This window comes from Tubulanus polymorphus, chromosome 3 (assembly GCF_964204645.1).
Source record: "Tubulanus polymorphus chromosome 3, tnTubPoly1.2, whole genome shotgun sequence".
Lineage (NCBI taxonomy): Eukaryota > Metazoa > Nemertea > Palaeonemertea > Tubulaniformes > Tubulanidae > Tubulanus > Tubulanus polymorphus.
In genome coordinates, this window is record NC_134027.1 from 7,243,834 (window position 1) to 7,271,058 (window position 27,225).

Here is a 27,225-nt window from a genome sequence, read left to right on the forward strand (position 1 = left end):
CTCTTAACACGAAACAACAGTTTATTTTAAGATATATGTATCATATGTCATACAATATCCCTTCAGATTGATCGCCATTTAAAACTGCAATCAAGAATAGGTTGATATACTTACTGGCAGGTGTAGTATTTCTGGTGTTGGCCTGGGGAGGAATTTTCAGTTGAACGGAAGAGGAATTTTTTAATCTACGTTTTACGCTCATGACATCATCTAGAGACATACACGGTGAAGACTTGTTACTCGACCAGTCATCATCTTCATCATCGTCATTAGCTCCTGTTATCCTCACCGGCGACACCGGGAAGCAATGAACTACATAAATACATAATATTTAGAAGCCTATGCATGTACATGTACTGTGTATCATTATTAAAGTCAGATTGAACAAATTTCTATTTCATGTCTTGTTAGCATTTAACGGCTGCGGACACAGTACAACCCTGTTTAAAATTATGCTATGTTGACTTACCAGTTCTTTCTGCTGTTGGTAATTGGCGACCACTTATATCATGACCTCCATCATTAATTGACCGCGAATTTTGGGTATCTTTGTTATCCTGAATTCGGGGATACACCGTTGCGACGGGCGAAGGCTTCACCATATTCGTCAGCTTACTCGAAAACCAGGGCGACTTTTTACGCATCGATGGAGAAAATAACGGTGTGCTGCCAACTGGATCTTCGGGTTCGAGTTTCTTGTTCGTATCGGTGAATGGCAGCGGTTTCATCGGTTGCGTCATCGAACCTTTTGTTTCTGGTAATCGGTGCTGTATCTTAGCGAAAGCCAGATTTTCGCTGTTGAATTTCATTTTCTCAATGCCTTGATTTTGCGGAGTAAAATTCATTAATTCGTCGCTTGGATTCTTATTCGTTCGTATTATATCCCACCACGGATCTGGTTTTTTCGCGCCCCGTCTGACATCAAACGTCGACTCAACTAATTCCGGCTTCCAACTCTTCACCGGGCCGAATCCTTGACTATTCTGCATGGAATACGTTTTGATCACTCGTTTTTTCGCGGCAATTTCTTCGAAATCTGCGTTACTACGTCGTTGCCAGAAATTCTGAAAACCTTGTGAAGCAGTGTCGCGCATTAACAACGGATTCCATTCATTTTTGGATGATTGTGCATCAACTCCGGTGAACGTTTTGTGAGCCACGAATCCAGAATAATTCTTCGTCAGGAAATCACTTCCACCAGGTCGTTGCTTCTTATTTCCATTAGATGTATCGTTACAGTTATCATCCATTGGACTAAACGCGATACCTTTCTGCGGTTTAACAGTTCCTGGATTGTCGTTTTTGTATTCAGCACCAAATATCTCGTTAACCTCAGTGGTTTTTTCATCTCCCTGCAGTTCAGATATACCATCCAGTTTTGCAGAATGATAAAACCCCCATCTAGGCAGTCTTTTAATCACTCCATTCCTGGTATCATCGAGCGGTTCTTCATTTACCTTGTCAATGTTCCTTTGAGCAACGACATCTGAAGTATTCGCGGGGGGATCAATGAGCATTTTCTCGCACTCAATCTTATGAGGTTCTGCACCATCGTCGCTTTTGTTAATTCCCTCCAGTTCTTCATTTGCCTGTAGATAAAGCTTTTCGGAATTCAACTTGCTGAAATCGTCTCGAATCTTCGCCAGTTCAGTTTTTTGAGCACTCATCAGATATTCCAGATCTTTCTGGTGACGTTTTCTCTGATAGTGCAACTCATTTTTCGCCCATTCGTTCAACATCGCTTCGAAATGTTCCTTTTGTTTGTGCTGCAAATTATTCATTTTTTGCTGAAAATCAACTTGAAGTTGAACATATTTATCGCCTTCCAACTCGACCAATTTCTCCTGTAATTGTTTCTCAACTTCGCCTTTTTGTTTTTGATGGAAAAGGTTAAGTTTTTCCAGACACTGATTCTGGAACTCATGACGTCTATTTTCCTGATATTCTTGGAAACATCTTAATTCGCTCCCAATTCTATACAAAAAAATATGATTATTCATTATGTACGCAGGCCTATTCCAATATTCATTTTCTATGATGCTTAAGTTAGGAAACTGTCATGATTTTGATCGAAGGTCATTTACCTTTCCATAATGTCTTTAATGTGTTTTTCATGTTGATATTTCAGTTGCTCTTGATATTTGATCGTTTGTCGTTCTGTTTCGATGTAAGTTGATTTCTGAAGTTCTGTCTGCGCTTTCAGCTCTTCCAACTGAAGCTGGTGATATCTACCAATCTGTGGAGCGAGAATCACGAAATAATTTGAGACCATCGAATCTTGATATTATCCATGTGTCCATATCACAACCGATCAATATTTACGGATGCAATAATGCTGGCTATATATATATATATATATATATATATATATATATATATATATATATATATATATATATATATATATATATATATATATATATATATATATATATATATATATATATATATATATATATATATATATATATATATATATATATATATATATACCTCTTCTCTATTTGACTGTTGTTGTTCGCTGTAACTTTCTCTTAACGATTCTATCACTTTCTCGTGGTTTTCATCTTGTAGGGTTTTCAGTTGTTTTGATATCTCATCGATCTTCGATTCCTTCTGAAATTGTTTGATTCAGATTTTTTTCTTGCGAAGCAAACCATTCAGCGTATACATACAATGTATTTGGGTGAATTGTGGGCTGAATGTGAATTAAACGAGGTTTCGTGCAATCGCATTTCTCTGATGATATCTTACTTCGGCTATAACTTGTTTCAGTTCCGTAATTTCGGTTTTTCGCTCATTGTTGTTCTGTAATTCGGACAGTATAGAGGCGCAGTTCGAATCCATATGCTTTTTCACTAAAGAAATGAATTCATACTACAATTTTCATAATTGGGGAAAAATGAATGCAATAAAATGAATGAAATTATACAGAAATTATGAACTGGACAACGACATGGCTATACTGACAGGTGTCTAAAAATGAAGTGAATCGCCCTGTATCGAGTTCATTTTGTTGACAAGTGACGTCTTTTAACTGATCGACAGATTTGTTAACCTAAAACCAGAATAAATAGTTTACATTTCATTTGATATTTTGCTCATGCACGTTTACAAGGGTATTATATATACCTCATTAGTGCAATCTTTTACTATGTCAATCACAGTCAGCATGAGATCTCTACAACGAAAAGAAAAAGATATGACCAACTATTCAGGGTAAGTGGCAACGTACTTTCCCCCATTTTATGAACACAAGTTTAACAGGGTTGTGTTTGCAAATCTGTCAAATTCCTTGACTTTTTCCCAAAAAATAGTCAGATTTTTATGATTGCCTGAGTTTTCAAGGTTATCGTGGTCAGTTTACACACTGTATAAATGAATGTTTAACAAGTTAATATTGAAGGAGAATTTGATAGAATATGATATTTAATCTAATCTAATCACGCACCTCTCATCTTTCTCACGCATTTTATTTCTTCGTTCGCACAACGACATTTCCCTCGACTGAGTCTGAGCCACCACAGCTGCTGCATTGCTGAATTTATTATTTTCAGCCGTTTTTGCCACAAATTTATTGAAATAATTCGGTCGCAGGTTCTAAATTGAAAACAGACTTTATGATGCACGTGGTAAATGTCCCGTACTCGATGATTCATACGTTTTCCGCAGCGCAGAAAAAAACCAAACTTACGTCACTTTGTTGAGAATTTCCAGATAATTGTTGTGAATAAATATCTTGAGAACTGATTTGAGACAATTCGAATTGAGAGTGATTACCCGGCTGCATTATAAGATCATTTCCACTGTTGTTGAGAACTCTGAAAATGTTTTTTATTTCGTTAAAAAAAGGCAGCTGTGTGACTGTGAGTGTGTTAAATGTTTTTCTTTTTAATTTAAGCTACCGACAAATACGGCTTTCTACTAATTTTAGCTCACCCTCCTCCACCAGCATTTCGGTTGAAGAGGTCAGTCCCACCAATCTGATTCAAAAACATTGCGACTGAAATATATATCAAGGGGTGATAATTAATTTATCAAACTGAAAAGAAACGTTCTTTTCATTCATTCATTCTCCACAAATAGGCTAGGATTGCCAATAATAATATGGTGGTGTCCGATGATTCTCTACTACTCATCTAAATACATATGATGATTTACCCTTTTTCATTATCTAAGTTTTTGATCTTAATATATAAACCAATAGATTCGTAAACCATTGGATGGGTGGATGGTAAACGATATAGTTTTCGTAAATGAAATGATTTAAATTTCCCTCTCACGACACCCGGAAGTGAAGCAGACGAAGTGTTTGGCATTCCTCAAAGCCAGGCTCTAGGGTTCGAATCCTGAATATGTTCTTGAAGGCATCCCTTCACTTTTTAGTAAATAGTCATGGTCCAGTCACTATTCACAATTTCCTCGATCCAGTAATTCACGAATGCATGAGCCTTTCCACACGTTCAGGATATGAAAAATCTGATGAAGCCAATGCAAATGCTTTACCCTCGGCCTCGATGGCTTTGTGAGGAGCGCTGAAATAATGTGTCATCCTTCAACTTTCAATCAAACTAACAAAAAGATACCGGTTATCTTATTCACACCTAGAAAATTTATTATACATATACATTCATTCAGTCTGACTGACTGGTTCCATGTAAAAACTGATGATACAGAAAATTTGTAAATAATTCATTCAAGTAAAATGCTAATATTAACTTATAGTGATTATGACATCTAATTTTCTTTCATAGTTCGGTCGTACATTTCTTTGAGGATTTTGTAGCTGTCCTTAAACTGGGCTTCGTTTCTCTTAGCTGCCTTTTTCCAACTGTAATATGCAAATGAAAGTACCAATTAGGTTTTTTAAAGTTCATAAAATCTGATGTACTGGTACTTATTTATAAATATACCTTAAACGCACACTTTTCCATCGAGACATATGATTCAATAAAAGCTGTTCTGGTGCCGGTACATTTGTCTACCAATGAAAAATTGACATTTTAAGCAAATATTAAGAAAACTGTTATGTAGCCTAGAATTAAGACAATTTTATCAAAATACGATCACCTACCTCATAGATATTCAACTCGTCTTTAGACTGAGGCACAGGGGTTGGAATCCTCAGGTCGGAGCCAGATTTTTTCCGCGGAATTTGATCGGGCATTTTATATATGTTTTTCAGTTTATCAGGATCCTATAACATAACAAAGACTGGTGGTAAAGAGTGAACTAAACAAGGAGTCTTGAAACTTTAAGTCTGATTACTGTAAAAAGTAAACAGTCAACCTCAGTTAATCAGTATCACTTGGGACTAAGCTTTTCTGCCAACGGATTAACCGGGGTTGACTGAATTCATAGAAGAGTTACCTCGTCATCTTCTTCAATAGGTGGCTGAGGAGACAATGAACGAGGTCTTGAACCGAGATTACGATTAAGTGGTTGATTTCTCATCCAAGCACGACAGATCGGATACAGAGGTGTGTTCTCTTCAAACTGTGCCAAATCAACACTCCGATCGAATAACTTCAGCACATATGTATCTTAAAATACGAAAGATATTGAAATAAAATTAAAATTTTAGTTTTTTTAGGTAACACAACACAGAAAACATGGATGACGCAAACTTACGATGATATTGGCCAGCCTCCATCGATGCGTTATCATCTGCTCGTCTTCTGCGTTTTCGAGGAGTTCGGCTTGTTTGTTTACGAGGAGATCCGACCGGTGATGAAACTCCGACATCACTGAAAACAGAGCACCATCATCAAAACAGAGCAAACTACACATTGATTCTCATGGAAGGTTCGATCAAACTTACATGATACCAGACTCAGTTTCATCCTCTGATCCTTGACTGAAAAATGAGCATCATTCCTTGTATTATATTGTTTTGGAATGACCAATGAACGAAGCTGGCTTTAATTTCAAAAAACTTTTGCTATGTATGGAATTGCCAATGAAGTGGATTGACAGCTGATGTGTTACCCGTATGTCTGGTAGGGGGCACCTTGGACATGCATCTGCTGGCATTTTAGGCTAATGGCCAAAGCCTACCTGTCATCCTTCTTATCTACAAGTGTCTGTAAAACTCCATCTAACTTGCTCCTTGCACTTGAAACTTCAGCCCCACCTTAAAAAGCAAGGAGGATCAAACCATATTAGTAACACCTTAGTAAATGGCCTAATTACTTACTACCATCATAGTTAGTAAACTGTCTGTGGTTTAGTTTCACAATCCGATATTTTGATAAGTTTATCTGATTATAAAGTGATTTGCTTGATTAATCAAACTGATTTGACTAATCACTATAAAATGCTCCTTCACTCAGCCATGGATGATTATTAAAGCGGAATCTAAAATTTTTTTGAAAAGCTGAAATTGAAAATTAAGTAAACAAATGTGTAGAATCCACTTTGGTACATCGATTGACAAATCAGCCTTGAGATAATACGCTTATTGGTATTGGTTTGACAACAATAAGACGTCAAACTCCACAGTCGCACAGACCATCAGCATCATCATCAATCAGTCCACAAAAAATTATCCGGATTCATTTCATCGCAAGTAAAGTCGCAATTAATTAGTTACTGTGAATTATCTTCATTCGAGTAAGATCAAAGTTTTTACCAATATTCTTTTTACTCATGGTTTTATCATTCACTTTCTGTTATTCGGTAAGTTGATGGTTCTTTTAGATTCTTTCAAAGCGCCACAAAAACAAAAAATTCGTGGACATCATCGTCTGGTGGCGCCCTCGTGTGGAGATGTCATCGAGTTGGTGGCAGCACCATAGGTAGACTGGTTGCCTTTTCTCCGTCTATGGCATAGGGGGCAGCACCTAGCGGTGAGGAGAGAATCCCACAATGATAATAAAAAGTTCGAAAATGAAACTTCGAGATAGTAGTTTATTTCAACGTTTCGACTATATCCTAATAGTCATCTTCAGGAATAATGAGATACTACAGAAATTTTGAGATATATATACAATCCAGAGACAAAGAGACTAATTCAAGTAATCAGAGATGATACAAACTAAAGGAAAATTAACGTAGTAATTAACGATTAAATTAATCTACCAATCGTGAGCACCTAGCGGTGGTTAAAAATATCTATATTTCGGTGATCACGGTGCAAGAACACTATATCCGTGTTGACGCGATGAGGAGAGAATCCCACAATGATAATAAAAAGTCCGAAAATGAAACTTCGAGATAGTAGTTTATTTCAACGTTTCGACTATATCCTAAAAGTCATCTTCAGGAATATTCCTGATGATGATTGTGGGATTCTCTCCTCATTTCGGTGATAATGTGTTAAATTTAACGGTAACACATCACAATATTTTGCTGCTGATAGAGGTTTTAGACAAAGTGAAAATTTATCACCTATCCTATTTTCCTTATTCTTAAACGATATTGAAGACTTTTTTGCTACGCGCGGTAAACCAACTTTGTCGTATAAGCTTATTGAAAAGCTTAATGTGAATTGTGACCCAGAACTAGGGACTTTTACTTAACTTAATCATTATCCTTTATGCGGATGACACAGTCATTCTTGCTTTAGATGAGAAATCTCTCCAGTCACATTTAGATACATTATTTTAATATTGCGCCGACAACGGCCTCACGGTGAATGTTGATAAAACTAAAATATTAGTCTTCGCTCGAAGTAAAAGTGGGATTAAACGAATTTCGAAATTCATGTTGGTAATCAGAAGTTAGAGATAGTTGAGGATTATGTGTATCTCGGAGTGAAATTCAATTGGAACAGTAGTTTCGCTAAAGCAAAAAAAATGCTCTATGATAAAGCTATGAAAGCTATTCTATTATTCAAAAGGGCAGACGTCTGAGACTTCCAGTATATTTAATGGGATATGAAAACCTATTAACAACAAATCATGTTGATTTTAATTACTAATTCAACGAGTTAACTGAATAACCAAGAGGGAAGGGAGTCTCTGTCTTGACCCAAACTACGGGAAACCTATCAACGAAATGAGAAACAACGAGGAGGATAACCACAGGCTCGAAGGAGCCTACCACAGATCCTTCACAATTGATGATGATGATGATGACGATGACGATGAATTAGTGTTTGGGATCAAAACCAAACGGGGACTTTGCAAGGCTTGAATCTCAATCAACTCTAGAGGAAAACTTTTGTGACTTGTTTTTTTTTCTGATTTGAAATTGGGTCTTATCTTTTACATGAACGTGGATTTTGAAACAGTCATCTTGTCAGAAATGAAATATTATCTGGCACTGCTTGCTCCCTGGTAGTCTGATGTCCTAGGTTCGATTATCTCAACAGACACTCAGCACACATGAAGCAAGAATTTTCAGCAATAAATTTCTTGATGACAGACAAATTTTCCAAATAGAATCTGCATAATAAATTACCCAAAACAAAAAGTATTTATAAGACAAATACTAATTAAACGCGACACACAATTTTATTATCCAAGACCAGCAGGCAATGTTTCAATTTCTATTTCATTCAAAAACAAATTCAATGACTCCAACAGTTGAGTAACTTTATCAAAATAAAAGTTCTGATTTCTATTATACAAAAAACTGAGATGGCTAATTCTACATATGGAATACATCTACAAGTGGTTCTTGAAGGGGTAAAAAAGTTTTGAGGTCACGCCATTTAATATGGTATATAAAAAATTATTAAACAGTATAAAATAGCTGAATCACCAATGTAAAATGAATCCACAAAAGAACTAATCAAATAAAATATACTGCATTTTTGCCAATCTTATTTATGTTTTTGCAGGCGCTTTGGAAGCAATTTTTGATTGCTGCGGCCAAATACCGATTTTGGACAGGTTCTAAATATTGCCGCGGCGAATTCACTTAATTTCTTCAAAAACGTGGTATTCAAAGAAAAAAACGTCATTCAGTAAATTATTTCCGCAGCTTTTACCGCTGCAGTCGCTGCACTTCCAACGCCACTGTTTTGTTTAGAGTTTGATGATATACACAGAATAGTTCATGTGCAAAGCACTCAAAATGAATTTGGTTAGAAGTCCTATATCCCAGCGGCAAAATCTACCAATTGTGTGTCCGCCCTTTCATATAAAATTATCACTGTATCATATATTGATTTGATTATTGATTGGCGATTCATTTAAAAAAATCATAATATATATGTATAGCCTATATATGTAACAAATCAGTATCATTTATGTATTCGGGCATTACTAAAAACCATAATTGCAATAAAATTACTACTTTAAATAATACATAATTGATCATAAGATAATATTAATAATTATAATCTGTAAGGATTAAAATAATAAATAACATAAATATGGTTAACATAATGGAATTGTGTACAAGGATACAAGACCGGTCAAAACGTTGCCAAATAAAATCATTTTACCCTAAAGATTCTTCAAAAGTGGTGGCTATTCCTTCGAATGACATTTCTGAATGGTTTTACATACCAATGGTATTTTTTGCAAAATAACTGAAGTCAAAACGTCTGAAGTTGAGAAAAAATGAAGGGCAACATTTTCACCATTTTTAACGAGAATGTAATGAACTTGAAATCTTTCAAGTGGAAAAGTATCTAAATCAAAGAAAATGTACACATCTGCGGGAACAGGAAAGCGTACAGCTCTACATTCATACATACATACATGCAATCGCACCCATACGTGCTGTAAAACTGATGTAATTTTATTACAATACATTCATGACACGATTCACGAGTGAGACACTCGGTGATAATAATAATAATTAATAATGGATAATAATAAACATTCATGATCATCAAATATTCATTGTTTACAAAATTTACATCTTACTCTATACGTATTAAGCTAAGCTATTTAATTTCCCTAATACAGTATACATAAAAATATATAACTTGAGGTTAATACAACTAGCTCCTATAATATACATGTACATAATTATTGATGACTGTTAACATACACTGTGGTTTTATAGCTTTTTAGTGCAGGCGAGAATAGAAAGGTAAATATACAACTGACAGCTAATTTTTCATTTCAAGATTATATGTACAGAGGTATCATAATTACAAGATGCTAAGTGCAAAATGAGTAATTCAGGCTCTGGGTAAGTATGCAATTGCTAGCAGGATTCTTAAAGATCAGGGCCGGTTGCTCAAAAGTTGGTTAGAGTTAACCAGTGGATAGTTGATATGGTGACAATTGAGATTTTATTGTTACTATGGTATTTAACGGCCGGTTATCTTTAACCAACTTTTGAGCAACTGGCCCTCGAATTCCGGATATATTTTTTCTGTAGGGAAAAATCTCTGATGATAAGATTTCGACTAATCCTGAAACTGTTCGATTGATGAATATGAAATATTATCAATTGTGGGATCATCTAATGATTACATAAGGGAATTTTCTTTCCCGGGTCAAGGAAAGACCAGGAAATTTTGGAATCTCTAGACCTAGTTCTACAGTAAAATTTGACTGTGAGCTACCTCCTCGAAAATAACTGATTTTAACTCATGGTCAAACTTACCTGAAAACTGTGGAACCAAGTCCTGATCTGTAAGAACCCTTACCAGGTACTGGTATTCATGCATCAATTCTACATCGAATGATTGTTAACAATACACTAATCACGTCATCAAAAAGCCGGACTTAACACATGATCAAGAAAACTAAACACTGCATGATTCAAAACCAACTGTTCATACAAAAATATCTATCGAGATCAACCCTTAAGACAATTAGAAATGGAAGATGGTTAGAAATATTAACTACAATTCTATCTCCGATAACAATATTTTCTAAGGCAAAAATGCAATAATCCTAATATGGTTACTTATAGCCCTTATACAATAAATAAGCTCTTGGAATGATGAAAAGAATTTGAGGGAACCAATTTTGTTTTCAATCTTATACGGGGCGTCGATACTAACAATTCACAAACAGTAATATTCATTGTCAAGATGAACGATACAAAATCTTCAAACACGTTAATAAACAATATTTTCATATATAAAATCAGCATAATGGAATTAATACATCAGTAGTACACAGCCATACCTCAACAAGCATCCAATTGTCTTATGACACCACTCAATATTGATATGTATATTATAAATCATAACGGCCTAAAATACGTACAAAGAAGGAAAATACTGAGTGCGATTGGAGTGCAAATGAAGAACAGAGACATAGTCGAAATTCCTTCATTACAAGAGGAATGATAATCTAACTGACCGTCAAAATCAGTCGTTCAATTGAATAGACCGGGAGATCTAATAATCCGACACGAAGGAATGTTACTACCACCGAGATCTCACACTCATAAACATTTGCTCTCACACTCGATATAAATTGCTGCAGACATAAGTAAATTTCTGATGTTAGTTTTTTCCATATAAATGAATTATTCACGAGATGGTTGTCGTTAAAAACATTCATACGACGGCACTGTGCATCAACAACACCCATTCACTAAGAGTTTTTTTTTACTGTGGCCACTGATAGAGAGTTTTGCACAGAATGCACCATACTTCTTACTAATGGAATTGATATATGATTGACGACAGCATTTTTTTAAAGTATGACAGAGGCAGCACATCGAGAAAGCACATAACGTTAGATCTGAGACTGCAACAAGAATGATGCTAGATAATGATCCAGGCAATGATAGCGGCAACGGTGACGTCTATTTTCAGTAGGCTGATCAAAATTTTAAAACTCTATTGAGACATCGTAAATGGATCCATTAAGCCTACACTCACGCAGAATGCAGCAGCTTTATTTGGTGAAAAAATAAATTTCCACGATCGACATTTTCTTTCTGTAGATTAATCGCGATCTGAAAACACCTTGTTATTTGTTTCACTGAGGAACCGGACAATTGGAAGTTAAGATATAATTCCCTAGACAAATGTTGATAATGCTGACGGAGCATTTGGATCATTCGGACTTGGAATATATTCGGAACCCTCGTGTTTTTTGCCACCGTATTGCCCGATAAAAGAGCCATCCTCATTGAATTTACTTGGGTCATTCTCGGCATACTCGTTCATGCTGTCGGTGTCGCTGGCCACTGGTTTTAAGATGCTGTCGATGGACTCTTTACTTTTCATGTAGTTATTGTCGCGTTCGTGTCTAAAAGAGAAAGGACAATAAAATCAGGATTTAATCAGCTATCAAAAGTTCAGCAGTCATGATGGACATCATGTTCTTAGTAGTGAGGGTGCAATGCATGCTACAAAAAATGAAAAGACAAACATCGTTTTGTACAAGATAAAATTCCTGAAATAGTATGACAAATTACAGCTTCCTTCTGAGGAAATACATGTTCAGAAGGCTCCGCTCAAGTCTAATCTCTTAGGAATGTAGGAATTTATTCAACTTGAGCGATATCCAAGTTAGATGCGATATATGATACATGCGCAGGATCATAAAAAAATCATTTTTACATCTAAGTAATCTTAGTCTAATCGAGTTGATCGAAATCAACTTGAGTGGAACCTTCAGTGTCTATCATAAACAGCTTATTATTGCAAAACTGACATTTACAGTATGTAAAAAACTACATCAAAATAACAAATTACATGAAACATGTACATAAAAAATATGGCTAATTTAGGGTGATAAGTTTTCATCGAATCATGTAAACTAGACAAAATATGGACATATGACACAAGTGCAAAACTAAGATCTGACAAAATGACCACTAAAAATAAGATGACTAAACAGAACAAAAAAATTGTACTGGAATCCTAGCGAACTGGTACAAAAAGACAGGAACTAAAACTGAACTAGAGGCAAACAACAAGCAAAGTAGCAAACACTGCCACTTACTCCTGTACATACTCTCCAAATTGTGCCCGTTCACGTGCTTCTTCACGACCACGTAACATTTCCTTCTCTTGAACTGAAAACCGAATACATGAAATACCGAGGTCTTTAAGCAATAGTAATGTATAGCTGGCCATAACCAGGCGCATTATCTGCCGCAGTATTTCTCAGTGACAAACCGCATTAGATCCATCACACTAACAAACCTCCACCAGACATTTTAATAACAAATGCAACAATTTCCTTCATCATTAACTGAAATCAATGAAAATGTGAAAATGATAACATTTGGAGTCTTACCCGGATATTTTCCACCGCGATTACGCTGAATGAAGCATACTACTATGACCAGTATGATCAACAATGCGAGTAAGACGAGCAAAATGATGAACCACGTCGCCGTGCCGATGCTTGCGGTCGATGCAGAATAACCGAGTAATGTAATCTCTTGCAGATCACTTGGTGCTTCTTCATTCTGTCCATTACGGGCGATAACACGTACCTGATACGCAACGCCTGGATCGAGGCCTGTCACATTGATCCAGTTACGCATGGTTTCAGCAGCAGTGTTCAACCAAACAGATGATCCTGGAAAAATATTTCAGAACCACAATTAACTATCCATTTTCCTGTGATTTCAAGCAGTCACAAAGAGAGCCTTATCTTCAAATTTTACTCATCAGCCATAAATATGCATAGTTTTTTCACAGATAGTTTGTAGGATATATACATGTATACACGTACATAACATCTTAAGCACATTTACCTTTCTTTCTGTATTGGGTATAAAACACACTTCCAGGATTTCCAGTCCTTGATGGAGTCCAACTTACATTAACATAAGACTCTCCAACATCCATGATGGAGAAACTTGGTGGGTTAGGCGCTAGAATATAAGAGAAAAATCTAAAATAAAAAAACGCTTTCAACTAGGTGGCAACTCTTAGTATGGATGTCGACAAAAGATTATATGACCCAAGTACTTGGATAAACACTTGTGTCGCTTATGACATACAGATTGACTACCAATATGACTAAATGAACTCAACAACTCCAATGAAAAAATATACATGTACATGTACTAAAAATATCGAGCAATTTCTTGTTTGAATTAAATTGTCAATTCATATGCTTACCTCCCAGTAAAGAAGCTAATGTTGTCAAAGTTATATTTATCAAAGACATTTTGTAATCCGATCAATTCTATCAGTAACAGTAAAGGTTTGTAAACCTTTTTCACTGACACAATATCAACTCTGCACAAACAGCACAAATCTCCCACTATTTCCTTATGTGAATAAAATCACCGTATCAAACAAAAAATAAATCCAGAAATTTTGTTTTCTTATGAACTATACTTTCATGAAATCAACTCATATGAAAATTCCAATACTTCAGACAGGCTGCGTATCAAGCTGACATTATGGAGTCGATATAGAGTCGAAGCTAATAACCAAATATGCCTAATTACAGATTATCCTTAACAACCCATGTAAAAAGCCACATGAGACCGGCTAGTCTCATCCTAATGAGAAATTAACCCTTTACGTCCTTGAGAACCAGATGCACTGATCAATTAGTTTACCTTAATTCCTTAAGTCTTTTTGTATTAATAGAACTACATGTTTAACGAAGTGTTTTCATCAGATCAAATGATATAACATTCATTCGAGGATGCTTTGTAGAAATCAAACATTCTAACCACTTATAAAGAGTTAAATCCATCAGTCCGACAATCATTATGCTTCATTGACACTCATCATGTAATCAACAGGATGAGCAGATGAGCTCTACCACTGCCCAACATTCCACAAAATTATCGTTTGAAATCAATTCAATTTAAAGCTATTGCCTGTTGCATGATTCATTTAGACAATGTTGACTGCTAATGGCATGGGTCGAAGTGTGCCTAAATGCCATTAACAATACTATACAACCGTTTGATAAAAAAATTGATCCCGTGCAAAGTTTAACAGATTACCGTAAACAATACAAAAGTGATCAGAAAGCTTAACTTACGTCCAGTAGGTGTTGTAGGAACATCGAGGAACGTTTCAGCACCAGTGCCCACCTTGGTTCGGGCAGCGATAAATACGCGATATGTCTGTTCAGGTCGCAGTCCCGATATCCTTCCGGTAAGAATATTTGGGTCATTGATATTGTCTGCCAACTCCCGATATTCAACATCGAGTCCATTAACTGTGAAGAGGGAATGTTTACAACTGATGTGACATATACATTCTTTGATTTATAATCATCACTTATATATACCGGTAATATGTTATTTACCTTTTTGGTAATAAAGACTGTATCCAATTAAAATACCATTAGGTTCTTCGGGTTTATTCCATTTGAATGTCAACGTGTTAGCATTTCTACTAAGAGACTGGAATCCAATGACCGGACCAGGCTCTAAAATACATTACGTCAATCATTAATATAATAGGACTGCATTATTTGAACAAATTACTCACTGTAATTGTTGTACTCACTGGCGCGATCAGAAACATAGAAGATTTGAAGTGAAAGGATATGGCATGGATTACTTGGCTTTTAGATGGAAAAAATCTTATGTAAATACTTACTTCCTTCTTTTGTTTCGACAGTAACGGGATCAGATGGTGGACCAGTATAACGCTTGTTTCTCACCATGACGGTCACAATAACTGTGGAATACGGCGGCAAATCTTCAATGATTCTTTCCTCTAGGTTTGAGTCAACTGCTCGTTTGTTACGTCCGCTGAATGACTGTGGTTTGTTGATTATGATGTCTGTGTAGCGTTTATCAGCTGGATCACTTTGTCTATAATACTGGACCTTTAGATCAAAAAAACATTCAATCTGCAATGAATAACTAACTAAAAATGTCTACTAAATGATCGCTGTTTTGCTATAACTACCTCCAATCAAAAGAATCTAACGTGGAGTGGGATGAGGATTTCAAAACTAGGAAATTCATAATACCGGTAATCTATGTACTGTATGTCATTTTCAAACTCACCCTATAACCAACAAAAAATCCTTTGACTTTATCCGGACTCGGGTCGACCTTGTTCCATATGAATTTAGCCTTTCGGTCAGTGACCGGAAAAGAGAGGTCAAGTCTGAAATTCTGTACTTTTTCCGAGGGCTCTAAAAAAAGTAATTACATAGAACATTAAACAAGGGCTAGACCTTTTGATGTTGAATCATGTCAGTAACACATTTAGCACATACCATCTTCACCAGAAAATCCAATCACAATAGGAGGAGTGACTCGACTTTGACCTCTTGAATTACCAGCTCGAACTGTTATTTCAAATTTTGTATACGTGGGCAAATTATCGACAACATAACGACCTTTATTCAGCATGTCCGTCACTTTAACTATCCTTTCCAGGTTTTCGTTATTGTTGTTTAGGGCTGGATCACACTTTTCAAGGTTATCTATACATTTCCATTCTACTTCATAGTAAAATCCAACACCATTTCGATCGATCATAGGCATAGGCTAGAAAAAATTTATGACACTTGAACAATTCCATAAAGCCTAAATAATATATACTTGTACTTTCATCATTTTCTTATGACAAATTTCAGATTGAAAATAATACTTACAGACCACATGATGATCATATTGCGCGGCTGGTCACCCTCGCCCCGTACAAACTTCGGGTTCTGATCCGGTACATCTTCCAGCGTTCGACACGTTTTTGAACTATGTTTACTCGGAGGACTTGGTCCGATACGGTTCTTAGCGATAACACGGAACGTATAGTTAGCGAATGGTGACAGCTGCACCAACATCTCAGTCCTCTGATTACCCTCAGGAGTGTTATAATCAGGATTGTTTGCTGGTGACATCGTCGTCCACTGGTCTGGCGTGAATGTGGTATTGTATTGCACGATGTACTCCAGTATTGGAGCGTAATTATCACCATCCGGTTTCCATTTGATCAACGCCTGGTTTTCCTTTTTATACGTCTGGCAATCGACGAAATCAACAATTGGTGGTCTTGGACGGTCTGAATATTAAATGATTAAGTTTAATACGCTAGTATCGGATAACTATGGTATACCCGGTAATAACTATGGTGTCCGCTCATTGAAAGTGTGCAGACCAATGCTTTGGAATGTTTTACCTGATAGTTATCAATAAAATTCTAGAATAAGGCACCAAATATGGTAAACAATAATAATACTTCACACAAATTCAACCACAGCAACGGATTGTAATGAACTAGAACACTGCATGATACCTTGAACTGTAAGATAAGCTTTGGCCTCCACCGAATCTAAACCATTTGAAGCTACACAAGTGTAACGTCCAGTATCTGACACAATAGTTCCACTGATAGTCAGAGAATCATCCAGCGTATTCTTAAACACACGTTGAACCAACTGATAATTGATAAAATCATCATCTTTTTTCCAGTTCACTTGTAAATTTCCTATCTCTTCCGGATCAGTAGTAGCCGTGCAAACGAATTTCGCCTCTTCGCCAGCGATGATTTTAATATCCTGCGGTTTCGTTTGAATTGTAGTTCGTTCTGAAAAATTGAAATTCAAATTGTGAAACAAAATTCGAAGTTATTCTATGATTTAACAGAGCATTATTACATTGAACAATAGAAGCACTTACGTCGCACTTGCACCATTCCCCAATTAGACACTTTACCAAATTTATTTTTTGCTATACAAGTATAATTGCCAGCATCTGTTGCCACTACATTCTACAATGAAGAATCATTACCATATAAGCTATAAGCAGAAATCATAAAATTTAATTTAAAGGATCCAACTGAATAGAGGACCTGCTTCTGACAACAACAAAAAACAAACTTAAGGTTTATATCTGACCTGTATCACTAGATCTCCACTAGACTGTACTAAATAGCGTCCACCAGTCAAGGGAGTACCTTCTTTAAACCACGAAACCTTCGCTTTAGGAGCTCCAAATGTTTGACATGTAATCGTTATTTCCTGGCCTTCTGCAACTTTGCTCTTTCTAGCCGGTGGCAGAGTGAAACTAGGAGGTTCAGCTTTAGAAACAGAAAACGAAGAAGTGTTATCACCACAAAATTGACAATTACAATTATTTGATATTGATGCGGTTGACTTACCGAGTACGTTCAAGTATGCGTTGGCAAACACATAACCATGATTATTGGATGCATTACACTGTAATACCTGCGCATCGGTCTTTGAAAGGTTAACATAGGTGATGTTATGACCTCTCACCAGTCTACGATTGTTTGGCGGCGATTCTGAAATCCAGAATTGAAAGCGTTAAAGATAACAATGAATTATCCCACAGGCACTTTGAATATAGGTTTAGATAATAGAAATAATGGCTCGTCATTGGCACTACCCATTGGCACTATTGGGAAATACCAAAATTCATCTCCAGGATTGCTGTGATGTCAGTTGTCCCGACTCCGGTGGGTGTTAGCTAAGTATTACAGAGATGGGATCCTGCCATTCTGTATAGTAAAGTTAGACTAAGGGTGCGCATTGGATCATGGGTACATGCATTTTGGATCTTGGGTAATTTCATAGATGGTTTTAACGCCCATACAAGTGATGATTATCCCTAGAACTCAGTATTGAATAGGATATTCAAAATGATAACTTTTATGAAAGAGAATTTAAAGCCTTTATTGAGTTATGCTTGTCAATCATTGTTTATTGACAGTGAATACATACGGTTTATGGGAACTCCATTTATGAACCATTTTATAGTAGGTTGCGGGCGACCACCAGCTCGACAAATAAACGATGCTGATTCAGTTTCAGCCATAATTTGATCACTTGGTTTTGTAATCCAAAATGGCGCCTCTGAAAACAATAAATACCGTAGAAAATATAGTTGCAATAACAGGATTTCTGTTAAGGTTATTTGAGTTATGGAGATGGAATGGAAGTCATGTTATGTAGACGGCACTGTAACAGGTTAACATCAAAAGCAACACACCAACTTTATGACAACTTATGGTATTAGAGTTAATTTGTGTCTGAATCTTATTTGGTTTCGGTCACGCCTATGCCATTAATCAAGAGTGTGGAATGGTGGAAAATTGAGAACAATAAACACAAGGAAAATAATAGGGCTGTTTTAAAGCAGCAGAAACTCTAAATTGTAGCCATCCAGTCAATACAGAATAATTCCATTGAATGCATACCTTCAACTTTAACTGTGTAAGAAAATGATTCTGGAACACTGCCCAGTTCATTTTGTCCACGACACTGGTATGTCCCAGAATCTTTCACTTTGATATGTCGGAAAATCATTTCCTGTCCGTAGCTTTCGTAGTAAACCTCTGGTTTGCCAGGCATCGTCCCATCCGTTTTGAACCAAGAAACCTTCGGGGTCGGTCTGTGGAGAAAATTTTGTTCCGGTTTCAGAGGCATCTTTGCTAAGGGTACTTATTAAGTAATTACTCTTAAGGGTTGAACCTATTGAAACATTAATTCAAAATGTTTGATGATATTTCAAGTCACTTACTGTCCGGAGAAGATACACTTGAGCTTAAAAGGTTTGCCAGCGACCGCTTTCCATTCCGTACTGGGCGTTGTCCACAGACGTTTTGGAGTCGATCGTTCAGGTTCCGCTGTAATATGAAATAATGTTAATGAAAATTTTTTGTTCATCGACATGCCCATGTGTCTACTTCACTGGCTTTTCACTCAAACAATAACATAACTTAAACGTAACAAATAACTTTCACGAATGAATATCTCAATAACACATGAACATAGTCCTCTACAACTTACAGCCTTCGACGATAATTCTGCTGTCTGCTCCTTGCACGAAAGTACGTAGCACTGTATTATCTGCGACACAGACATATTTACTGCCATCGGGAAGTTGATCTGATTTTTTCACATTTGTAAAGTAAAGGGCGCCTACAAAAAACAAATGAGTAGTGACTTAACAATTGCCTAATCAATATATTCCAAATTCATTCAATATATAATATTATCTATTGAGAAAAATATCACATGAGTTCAACGAAATTTTTACTTATATTAAAAAAATAGATAAAATCTGGCAGATTTGTAGTGGACGTTGTTCGAAGGCATACCTTCCTGATCCATTGTTACTCGGTTGTTTAAAATCAACTGTTTGAAGCCCGTCGTTTCAGATACGACAGCCCAGAACATGTCAGCTGGAGGGAAACTCTTCGGCGATGCGCACGGTATCGACAGAGCTTTACCGATCTGTACGCGATACGTCTTCAAACTTGTATCTTTAAATGGCTGTAGCACTGTGGAATAGAAAAATCAATCAATCAATAGGCAACAAAAGATAATATCACCAGGTAACATCCATGAACAATCACCAAACACGTAGATTTTAATAGTAATATTTAGATACCAGGACTGGGTTTCATAAATGTCGAAGCAAAATAGTCCCTCAGAACATTTTGAAATTTATCAGTTATAACCATGGTTTCTTATTGTTACTATGGTGGTTGTTACCCAGATTGAGAATCTATTCCTAGGGATAACTTTGACACCAGTCTATGAAGCCGATCCCAAGAATACAATCATTAATGAACATACCGGCTACAATAAGAATGGTTCGTAATGAGGCCGCTGTTCCGTATTCGTTCGTCGCGAAACACTGATATACACCTTCATCCATCTTCAATGGACGGTTGAACACGATTGTACCGGAATCCGGCTGTTGCGTAAGACGACCTGCCAAACCATTCACATCAAACGGTTTGTTGTTTAGTCTCCATTCATATCTGAAATGAAGATTATAACGATCAAACGTCTATCGTCCGACAGGTAGAGCTTACGATTTTAGAAATATTCTATGCATGGCTTACCGAGGTTTCGGATCACCTATAGCGACGCAGGGTAGTTCAACGCTTTCTCCTAAACGATACGCAATTACTTCTCGTGAACGACTCTTAATCTTCGGTGGGGTTGAAGCTTAAATGAAAAGTAAAATCCAAGAATATGTTAATTTTCATTTTCTGATTGGTTAAAGATATAGCTCTAACAAATTCTTACATTATGAATTTAAACGCAAGTACACCATCTTTAAGTGAACTGATATTCACGTGGCAATCAAAATGCTTAAACAACTGATGTGTTTAAGGTTTGTGATGTATATTGCTCTGTAAAGCCAAAATATACCGTACATACCGTATTTACATCATATTTTCATGAGTTATTAGTAAAGAAGTTAGTTTTTCAACATATTTCATGACTACTATCTTTCGTTTCAATCTCTATTCCATAATAACAAAGAAACAAAAAACAATCATTCAATATCAAGCCATCGGTTGCTGAACTCGTTTCTCAGGTTGATGTGAATGATGTTGTAGAATTTAACCAGGATTAAGAACTGAAAGGGTTAATACGAACGAATAACATCAATTTCAGACTAAATTCATTAGTTAGTCAGGAGATTCATTGAAGAGTTGTGCAAATTACATCTAAATACATAGATAACGAACTTAGTGCATCAAAATGATAAATTTAAAAATTCAGGTAATCGACGTGTTTGCAACTACTTCGAATGTAATAGTGCTTTTACAGATGAAGAGCAGGGATGGGAGGTGGTAATTATAGTCCAAACAACGATCATCATCAGTACATGAGCAATTTTCAAATAACTAGCCAGCAAAATAATGCTTACAGGGTGGCCACTAATGTTAGATTTGCTTTTTCTCGCAGTGGAGAAGAATTGGGCTGTAAAATTTGGTGTGTTCCCAGTCTCCACCGGTACAGGTTATCAAGTTCATTTGGTCTCCACGGGCACGGGCATAGCACATAATTTCTAGATGGTGCGACTTAATTCCATGGCCAAAAAATCGATAAGTTCTGTGCTAAAAAAATCACCCTTGATTTCCACGGGTATTACTCTAAGTTTCGTAGTATCAGAAATTTCATTAATTCTCATTGAGCATGACAAATCAGCATGCAGGTCTCGTTATCGGAATTTTCATCTTGAACCAATGAATATTTATAAGTGAAACATTTAGAATTAACACATTTGAGAAATCGAACAAAGTTACTACCGGCACCTATTGTTGAATAAGAGGGAAATGAGCTTGCTGGTTACATGCATATCTATCAAAATCTCATACAAAAATTGAATGAATGATGATGGCTGAATTTTCTAACCAAATCCAATTAGCAGATTTTCAGTGATGATGAAATACTATGTAGGCCTACAAGATAACTTTTTCACTTCAGCAGACTGCCTGCTGTGCCGTATGTACTTTATAATAGTTCATAAAAAAGTTCATTTTGATGGCAGAAACTGCTAGCTGATGAAAACTGAACGCAATATATATAGTTTTATAGTTTTTTACGCATATATCTTACACAGTCTAAATATTCTGACACATAAAATAACTTTTGAACACGTGCTTCTGAAGTAATCATTCTCACTACACTAAGGGATAAACACACACCATTTTATATGAATATCAAATTCTTATATATAATTCCAGGACACAAAACTCTTCATGCACTTTCATCTGGCTCACTCCAATCAAATGTTTCATGTCGCTAAATCAGAGCTAATGTTATTAGTACAGTAACAACTGACATACATAACTACTAAAATGATAACAGGAATAACCATCCACGAAAATACAAAATTGTGTTTTCAGTCCAATTGAGATAGGACAGTAGATAGATCGTCCACTTAGCATTATATCACGATGCATTTACAATCGAACCTGTTTAATCAGGATCATAACATGTACATAAAATATGATGTTTAATCCGGTTCAGACCCACCCAAAATGATCCGAACTAAGTGAGTTCTATAGTGTATAAGAAATACAGGAACAAATTTCAACAGTCGTGTTCAGGGGCCGGGGTAACTATCGAGCATGTACCACGGCTCTCCCCCCAGATGTTTAGTGATCATTAAACCGGGCGTAGGTCGGCCTTGCAGCATGATGCGATCGTCACATTGCTTCACAAGTGGGGTGTTAGTGTCAACAACAGTGAGCGACTATTTTCTGTAGGTCGGTTGTGACTGAGGGAGCTAGCTGCGTCTCAGAAAGTAGAACACGTGCGACTCATGATGACTAGCATCGCTGGTAGTCACAAACAATCAGCGGCAGTCAAAAAGGGAGCATAAGTCGGCGGGTCATTGCGAAGCGGTCATCACTGGCTGTCGCAGCGAGTCGCAAGGCTGACCTATGCCCACCTTGAAGAGATTCATATCACTAGATGAATGGGTTCCTATTTAAGGCATTAATCTTCAATCATTGAATCTGAAACGATTTACAGATTTTAATTTCATCCAGAAAATATATCGATTAGAGCCAAATACAAAATCCATTCATCAGCCGAAGTGAGAATGGTTACTAATGGCATCCCTGCAGATAGTACACAATCACTATCACTTGCCTCCTTTACCCTGTTCTCAATTGAGATACCAACAAGACTTATCAAATACGACCATGACCTTAACGTTAATTAAATGAGCCCCCCTCCCCCCCCCCCCCGACAGAGCTCAAACGAGATAATACAATAACTTCCAAACACTATCAACAACCTTTATGTATGAGTTGCATTTGAAAATGGTAGCTATGGGTTTCATAAGTGCCCCACCCTATACAATGCATACATGATATAATGTTGGACACTGGACATAGAAAGATTGGGAGGAATTTGTGTGTAACAGTCATGCTGCCACTTACGGTCTGTATTATAATCCATTCTCCATTTCACTAACGAAAACCACAACAGTGAGTGTTTTTTTTTTCAAATAACATTAAGTACACAGTGCAAAAACTATTTTCCAGGATATGAACATATATACTCCGGACATTGGTACATTTCCTATGGCATGAGAACAGATTTTTGTCTTTTCTTGACCATCGATGGTAAAAAATAGTCCGAGAAACTTAAAGGCAGGAACGTTTTTTTAAATTTTCTGTTTCACTTGTGCTTAATGCAAAAACACGTGAACAGTATAAATTGACGTTTGCAATATTTGTCTTATTCGCTGGCAGCAATAAACACTAACCTGCTAATGTGGATGCTATTATAACAATGAGTGTCAGTCCACCCAAAGGGACTCGTCTCCAATTCGTCATTCTGTTTCACAACCTGTCAACTCTGAAAAATAAATCCATGAGGACTACACAACTACTTATGTTGAAAAAAGTATGATCCAGAGGGTCGCTTAGAAGTAAAAATATCGGAACATTTGGAACTTATCAGTAATCATAGTAGGTAAGAGTGAACCTCAACTCGACAACTCGATGTGCCTGACATTTACGAGAAAAAGAAGTTGGCGAATATGTCACCGGGTTAAATCCACTGAGAGACAGAGTAGGGGATCGGCTGGAAATCTGTTAAATAACATACAAAATCCATCATCGGCTCAGACAAAACGCTAAAACACGAAGCCTAACTAACACAGCTGTTCAAATATAATTCAACGTTAATAGTAATACATACCATATATAAATGTATAAATTCCTCGCGTAACCTGCTTCTAAATTCCCTAAAAAATACAAATAAATACAGAATTATCTTAAGGCAATCAAAACAATTATTTTGCCATTGTCCACAAAATGCATATCCCTGTAATAGCCTTGATAAAAGAAGCTAGACCTACATTAGTGAAGACGAAACAGATAAAAATCACGATGATAACGATAAATCAGACATTTTTTGGTCACCATGTTGGACAGACACTAGACGGATGGACACACCTCGATTTAGTCTAGTAATACCCAATAAATGGCAGCACCGTTCATCGCTGAATTATTTACACCCGATAAAACACAGCTATGCTTTATAGCAGAGTTTTCAAAACCAGCAGAGAGCACAGACTTCGTACATCAACAATTAATAAGCAAAATAGAGATTACTATTACTACAACGTAGAGATTACTACTAAAATGATTAATTGCAAAAAACTTTCCTTTTATATAAAGGGGTGGAGATTATTCAATGATGAGATTATTCAACGACGAGATTATTTCATCATCAAATTTTGACAGCTCAAAACAACCAACGCCTTAATCTGTGACCGAAGCTGGAATTTTACATAACTCAACAGATCACACAAAAAATTTGATCGATTCATTCAGGTTTTACCTGTTTTAAACAGCCATTTAATCCATTGATTCTAATTCAATGAATAATGCAAATACTCCTTAAAGATATGGATCTTTCTAAATAAATACCCAAACTAATCGTCACATTAATCCCAACAGTTCATCGCTCACAGACATTGTATCCTCAAAATCAGTTTAAAGACAGGTAGTTGATAATCCTTTGATAGACCAACGTAATTCGGTGAGACAAAAATCACACCACACTAGTTGAAATGAATTATTCACTAAAACCTGTTATCAACATCATTTCACAATCACTACAATCTAATATAGTCCAATAGAAACCACAACAAAATGACGCAAATGAATGACTAAAACGTTAAGAAATGTGACACAAACGTTTCACTGACAGTACGTCCGCTGTGCCTGCGCATCTGCAGGAAGTGAGTCTGCCGTTCACTAAATTTCACCCACGCTGTTAATACTATAGCAACCAATAATGATTGAATGATGCTATCGCTCGACTACAACGTGTACGTCTCACCAGCAGGTAAACCGAGTACGCAACAATTTTCTGGGTTTATTGAGGGTCACGTAACAGGATACTGCGACAAGCGAGGATTCCAGCAGGTCCGCTAATGGCATTGGGTTATTGCGCTTCAACGGGAAACCGACAACAGTACTGTGGCAAGCGAGGATTCTGCCAGGATCGCTAGTAGTTACTGGTTTACCGCGCTTAAATTCCTTCTACACTTCATTTAGATTAGAGTCAAGTTTTCAAGTGACGTTTTGAGATTTGGAAGCCAAGAATCAAGTTCAAATTTCATCGAAAATGAAATAATTATGAATAGCCCAGAGTTTTATGGCACCACATTGAGAGTGCCGGTACCCCAATCACCTTCTTTGTACTGTGGGCCTATATTTTTTGTATATTTCATAAGGGGACGTTGTTAATACTCGGCATACTAGATTTGTTTGTAATATATTTGAAGTACCCAGCCAAACCCATAATATTTATACATTTTAAAATTCTCCAACGAAATTAATGGACAATGAATCACAAAAATTTGACGTTATCAGCTTAAAAATCCCTGTGGTTCGGCGGGTATTTCACTATTTATACATAGCCTTACAAGTTATCTAACTGTAGGGGCCCAACTACGATAATCAATGATAAAAGCAGTCACTGAGTGTATATTGATTGATGATTATGGTATGATCAATAAACTAGCACCAATGTAACCCAAAAAGATGGTTAGAACTTAAAATACGACATTAAGCAAAATTGAGTTGTCATTGAATTGCTATGTGTCTATAGCCTGCCATAACTGTAACTACCTCATAAGCACGCCTAATTGGTCAATTAGTTCTATAATGGATGATTACTTTATTGTTTTGCCCACAACAAAGAATTATCCAAAACAACCAATCAATCATCAATTGTGAAAACGTGCGCATTTACCAAAAATGTTAAGCTTCATGATTTGAAAGGCAATAGGCCTAGGCCTAATGTAACGACAAGCACACTCAAACATGGTGAACGGATAATAAGATAAAAACCCACTAGTTTTTAGCTTACTAGGCCTAATGTGTTCTGGGCCACTGACCAATGCCAGTTGAAGGCCTACTACTTTTACTATACAGCAGCTAAATATCTAATGAAATAGGGAAGTGAAACCCAATCACAGTGCACAAAACAGAGATTGGACTGATCAAGACAATGAAGTTATTTTTAGGACTTCACTTCAAGCCAACTTAAAGCCAACCTATACGGCTATATCTCACCCACCCAGACCCAGTACCCTTTTTCTGTTTAATTTCATCTGCATTCTTATTTTCGATTCACCAGAAAACAACTCACTATTTGTGACATTTCCTTTTCCACCCTTTGATCATTTCACACTAGAGATAGAGGCCTACTCTTTCTATTTAAATTCCCTAGCCTAGTTTAGTTAGTTTGTGAGATGAGACTAAAGGACTATTTACTCGACCTAAGCACTTACTATTTTCCCTTCACTTCCTGATACTGTAGTTTTTGAGAAAAGCCACTAACAATTAAAACTGAATCTACCAAAGGCGGATCCGTATTTACGATATGCCTAAATGAATCATAGAATCGAAAATGCAATGGCGGCGGCCATTTTGGATTTCCCGATGCTTGAATTGTAAATGTCAACATTTACGTTGACATTCTATTCGAACAGCGCGCTGTGATGAAAATAAGTTTACTGACCAGGCAACTAGATGATTTAACACATAAGAATTAACCTGTTCAGTTACACATTTCGTTTAAGCCTTACCGTTTTCTTAAATATCCGGTAATGAGTAGAAATATCTAATCCGAGGAAAGCCCTCTTCACACACCTTCAGTGGGAACT

The 27,225-nt window shown here is 36.5% G+C and overlaps 2 protein-coding genes across 2 annotated transcripts; both read right to left on the bottom strand.

The window, feature by feature from the left end:
- Positions 1-4,614: 4,614 nt before the first annotated feature.
- LOC141902566 (protein lin-37 homolog) lies at positions 4,615-6,763 on the bottom strand. The gene is made up of 8 exons (XM_074790358.1): positions 6,632-6,763; positions 6,058-6,133; positions 5,822-5,857; positions 5,632-5,747; positions 5,371-5,543; positions 5,075-5,197; positions 4,914-4,981; positions 4,615-4,831 (listed from the first exon to the last, which is right to left on the bottom strand). The coding sequence occupies exons 1-8, from the start codon at positions 6,648-6,650 to the stop codon at positions 4,738-4,740; spliced, it is 705 nt and encodes a 234-aa protein (XP_074646459.1). The 5' UTR covers positions 6,651-6,763; the 3' UTR covers positions 4,615-4,737.
- Positions 6,764-11,963: 5,200 nt separating this feature from the next.
- LOC141902806 (neuroglian-like) lies at positions 11,964-27,225 on the bottom strand. Its single transcript, XM_074790702.1, has 23 exons — positions 27,148-27,225; positions 24,243-24,288; positions 23,806-23,897; positions 20,633-20,738; positions 20,361-20,548; positions 19,880-20,062; positions 19,569-19,700; positions 19,300-19,405; positions 18,977-19,170; positions 18,501-18,632; positions 17,918-18,061; positions 17,655-17,836; positions 17,437-17,527; positions 17,054-17,344; positions 16,413-16,819; positions 16,032-16,305; positions 15,817-15,947; positions 15,401-15,632; positions 15,105-15,227; positions 14,835-15,014; positions 13,582-13,701; positions 13,116-13,403; positions 11,964-12,119 (listed from the first exon to the last, which is right to left on the bottom strand). The coding sequence occupies exons 3-23, from the start codon at positions 23,873-23,875 to the stop codon at positions 12,094-12,096; spliced, it is 3,600 nt and encodes a 1,199-aa protein (XP_074646803.1). The 5' UTR covers positions 23,876-23,897; positions 24,243-24,288; positions 27,148-27,225; the 3' UTR covers positions 11,964-12,093.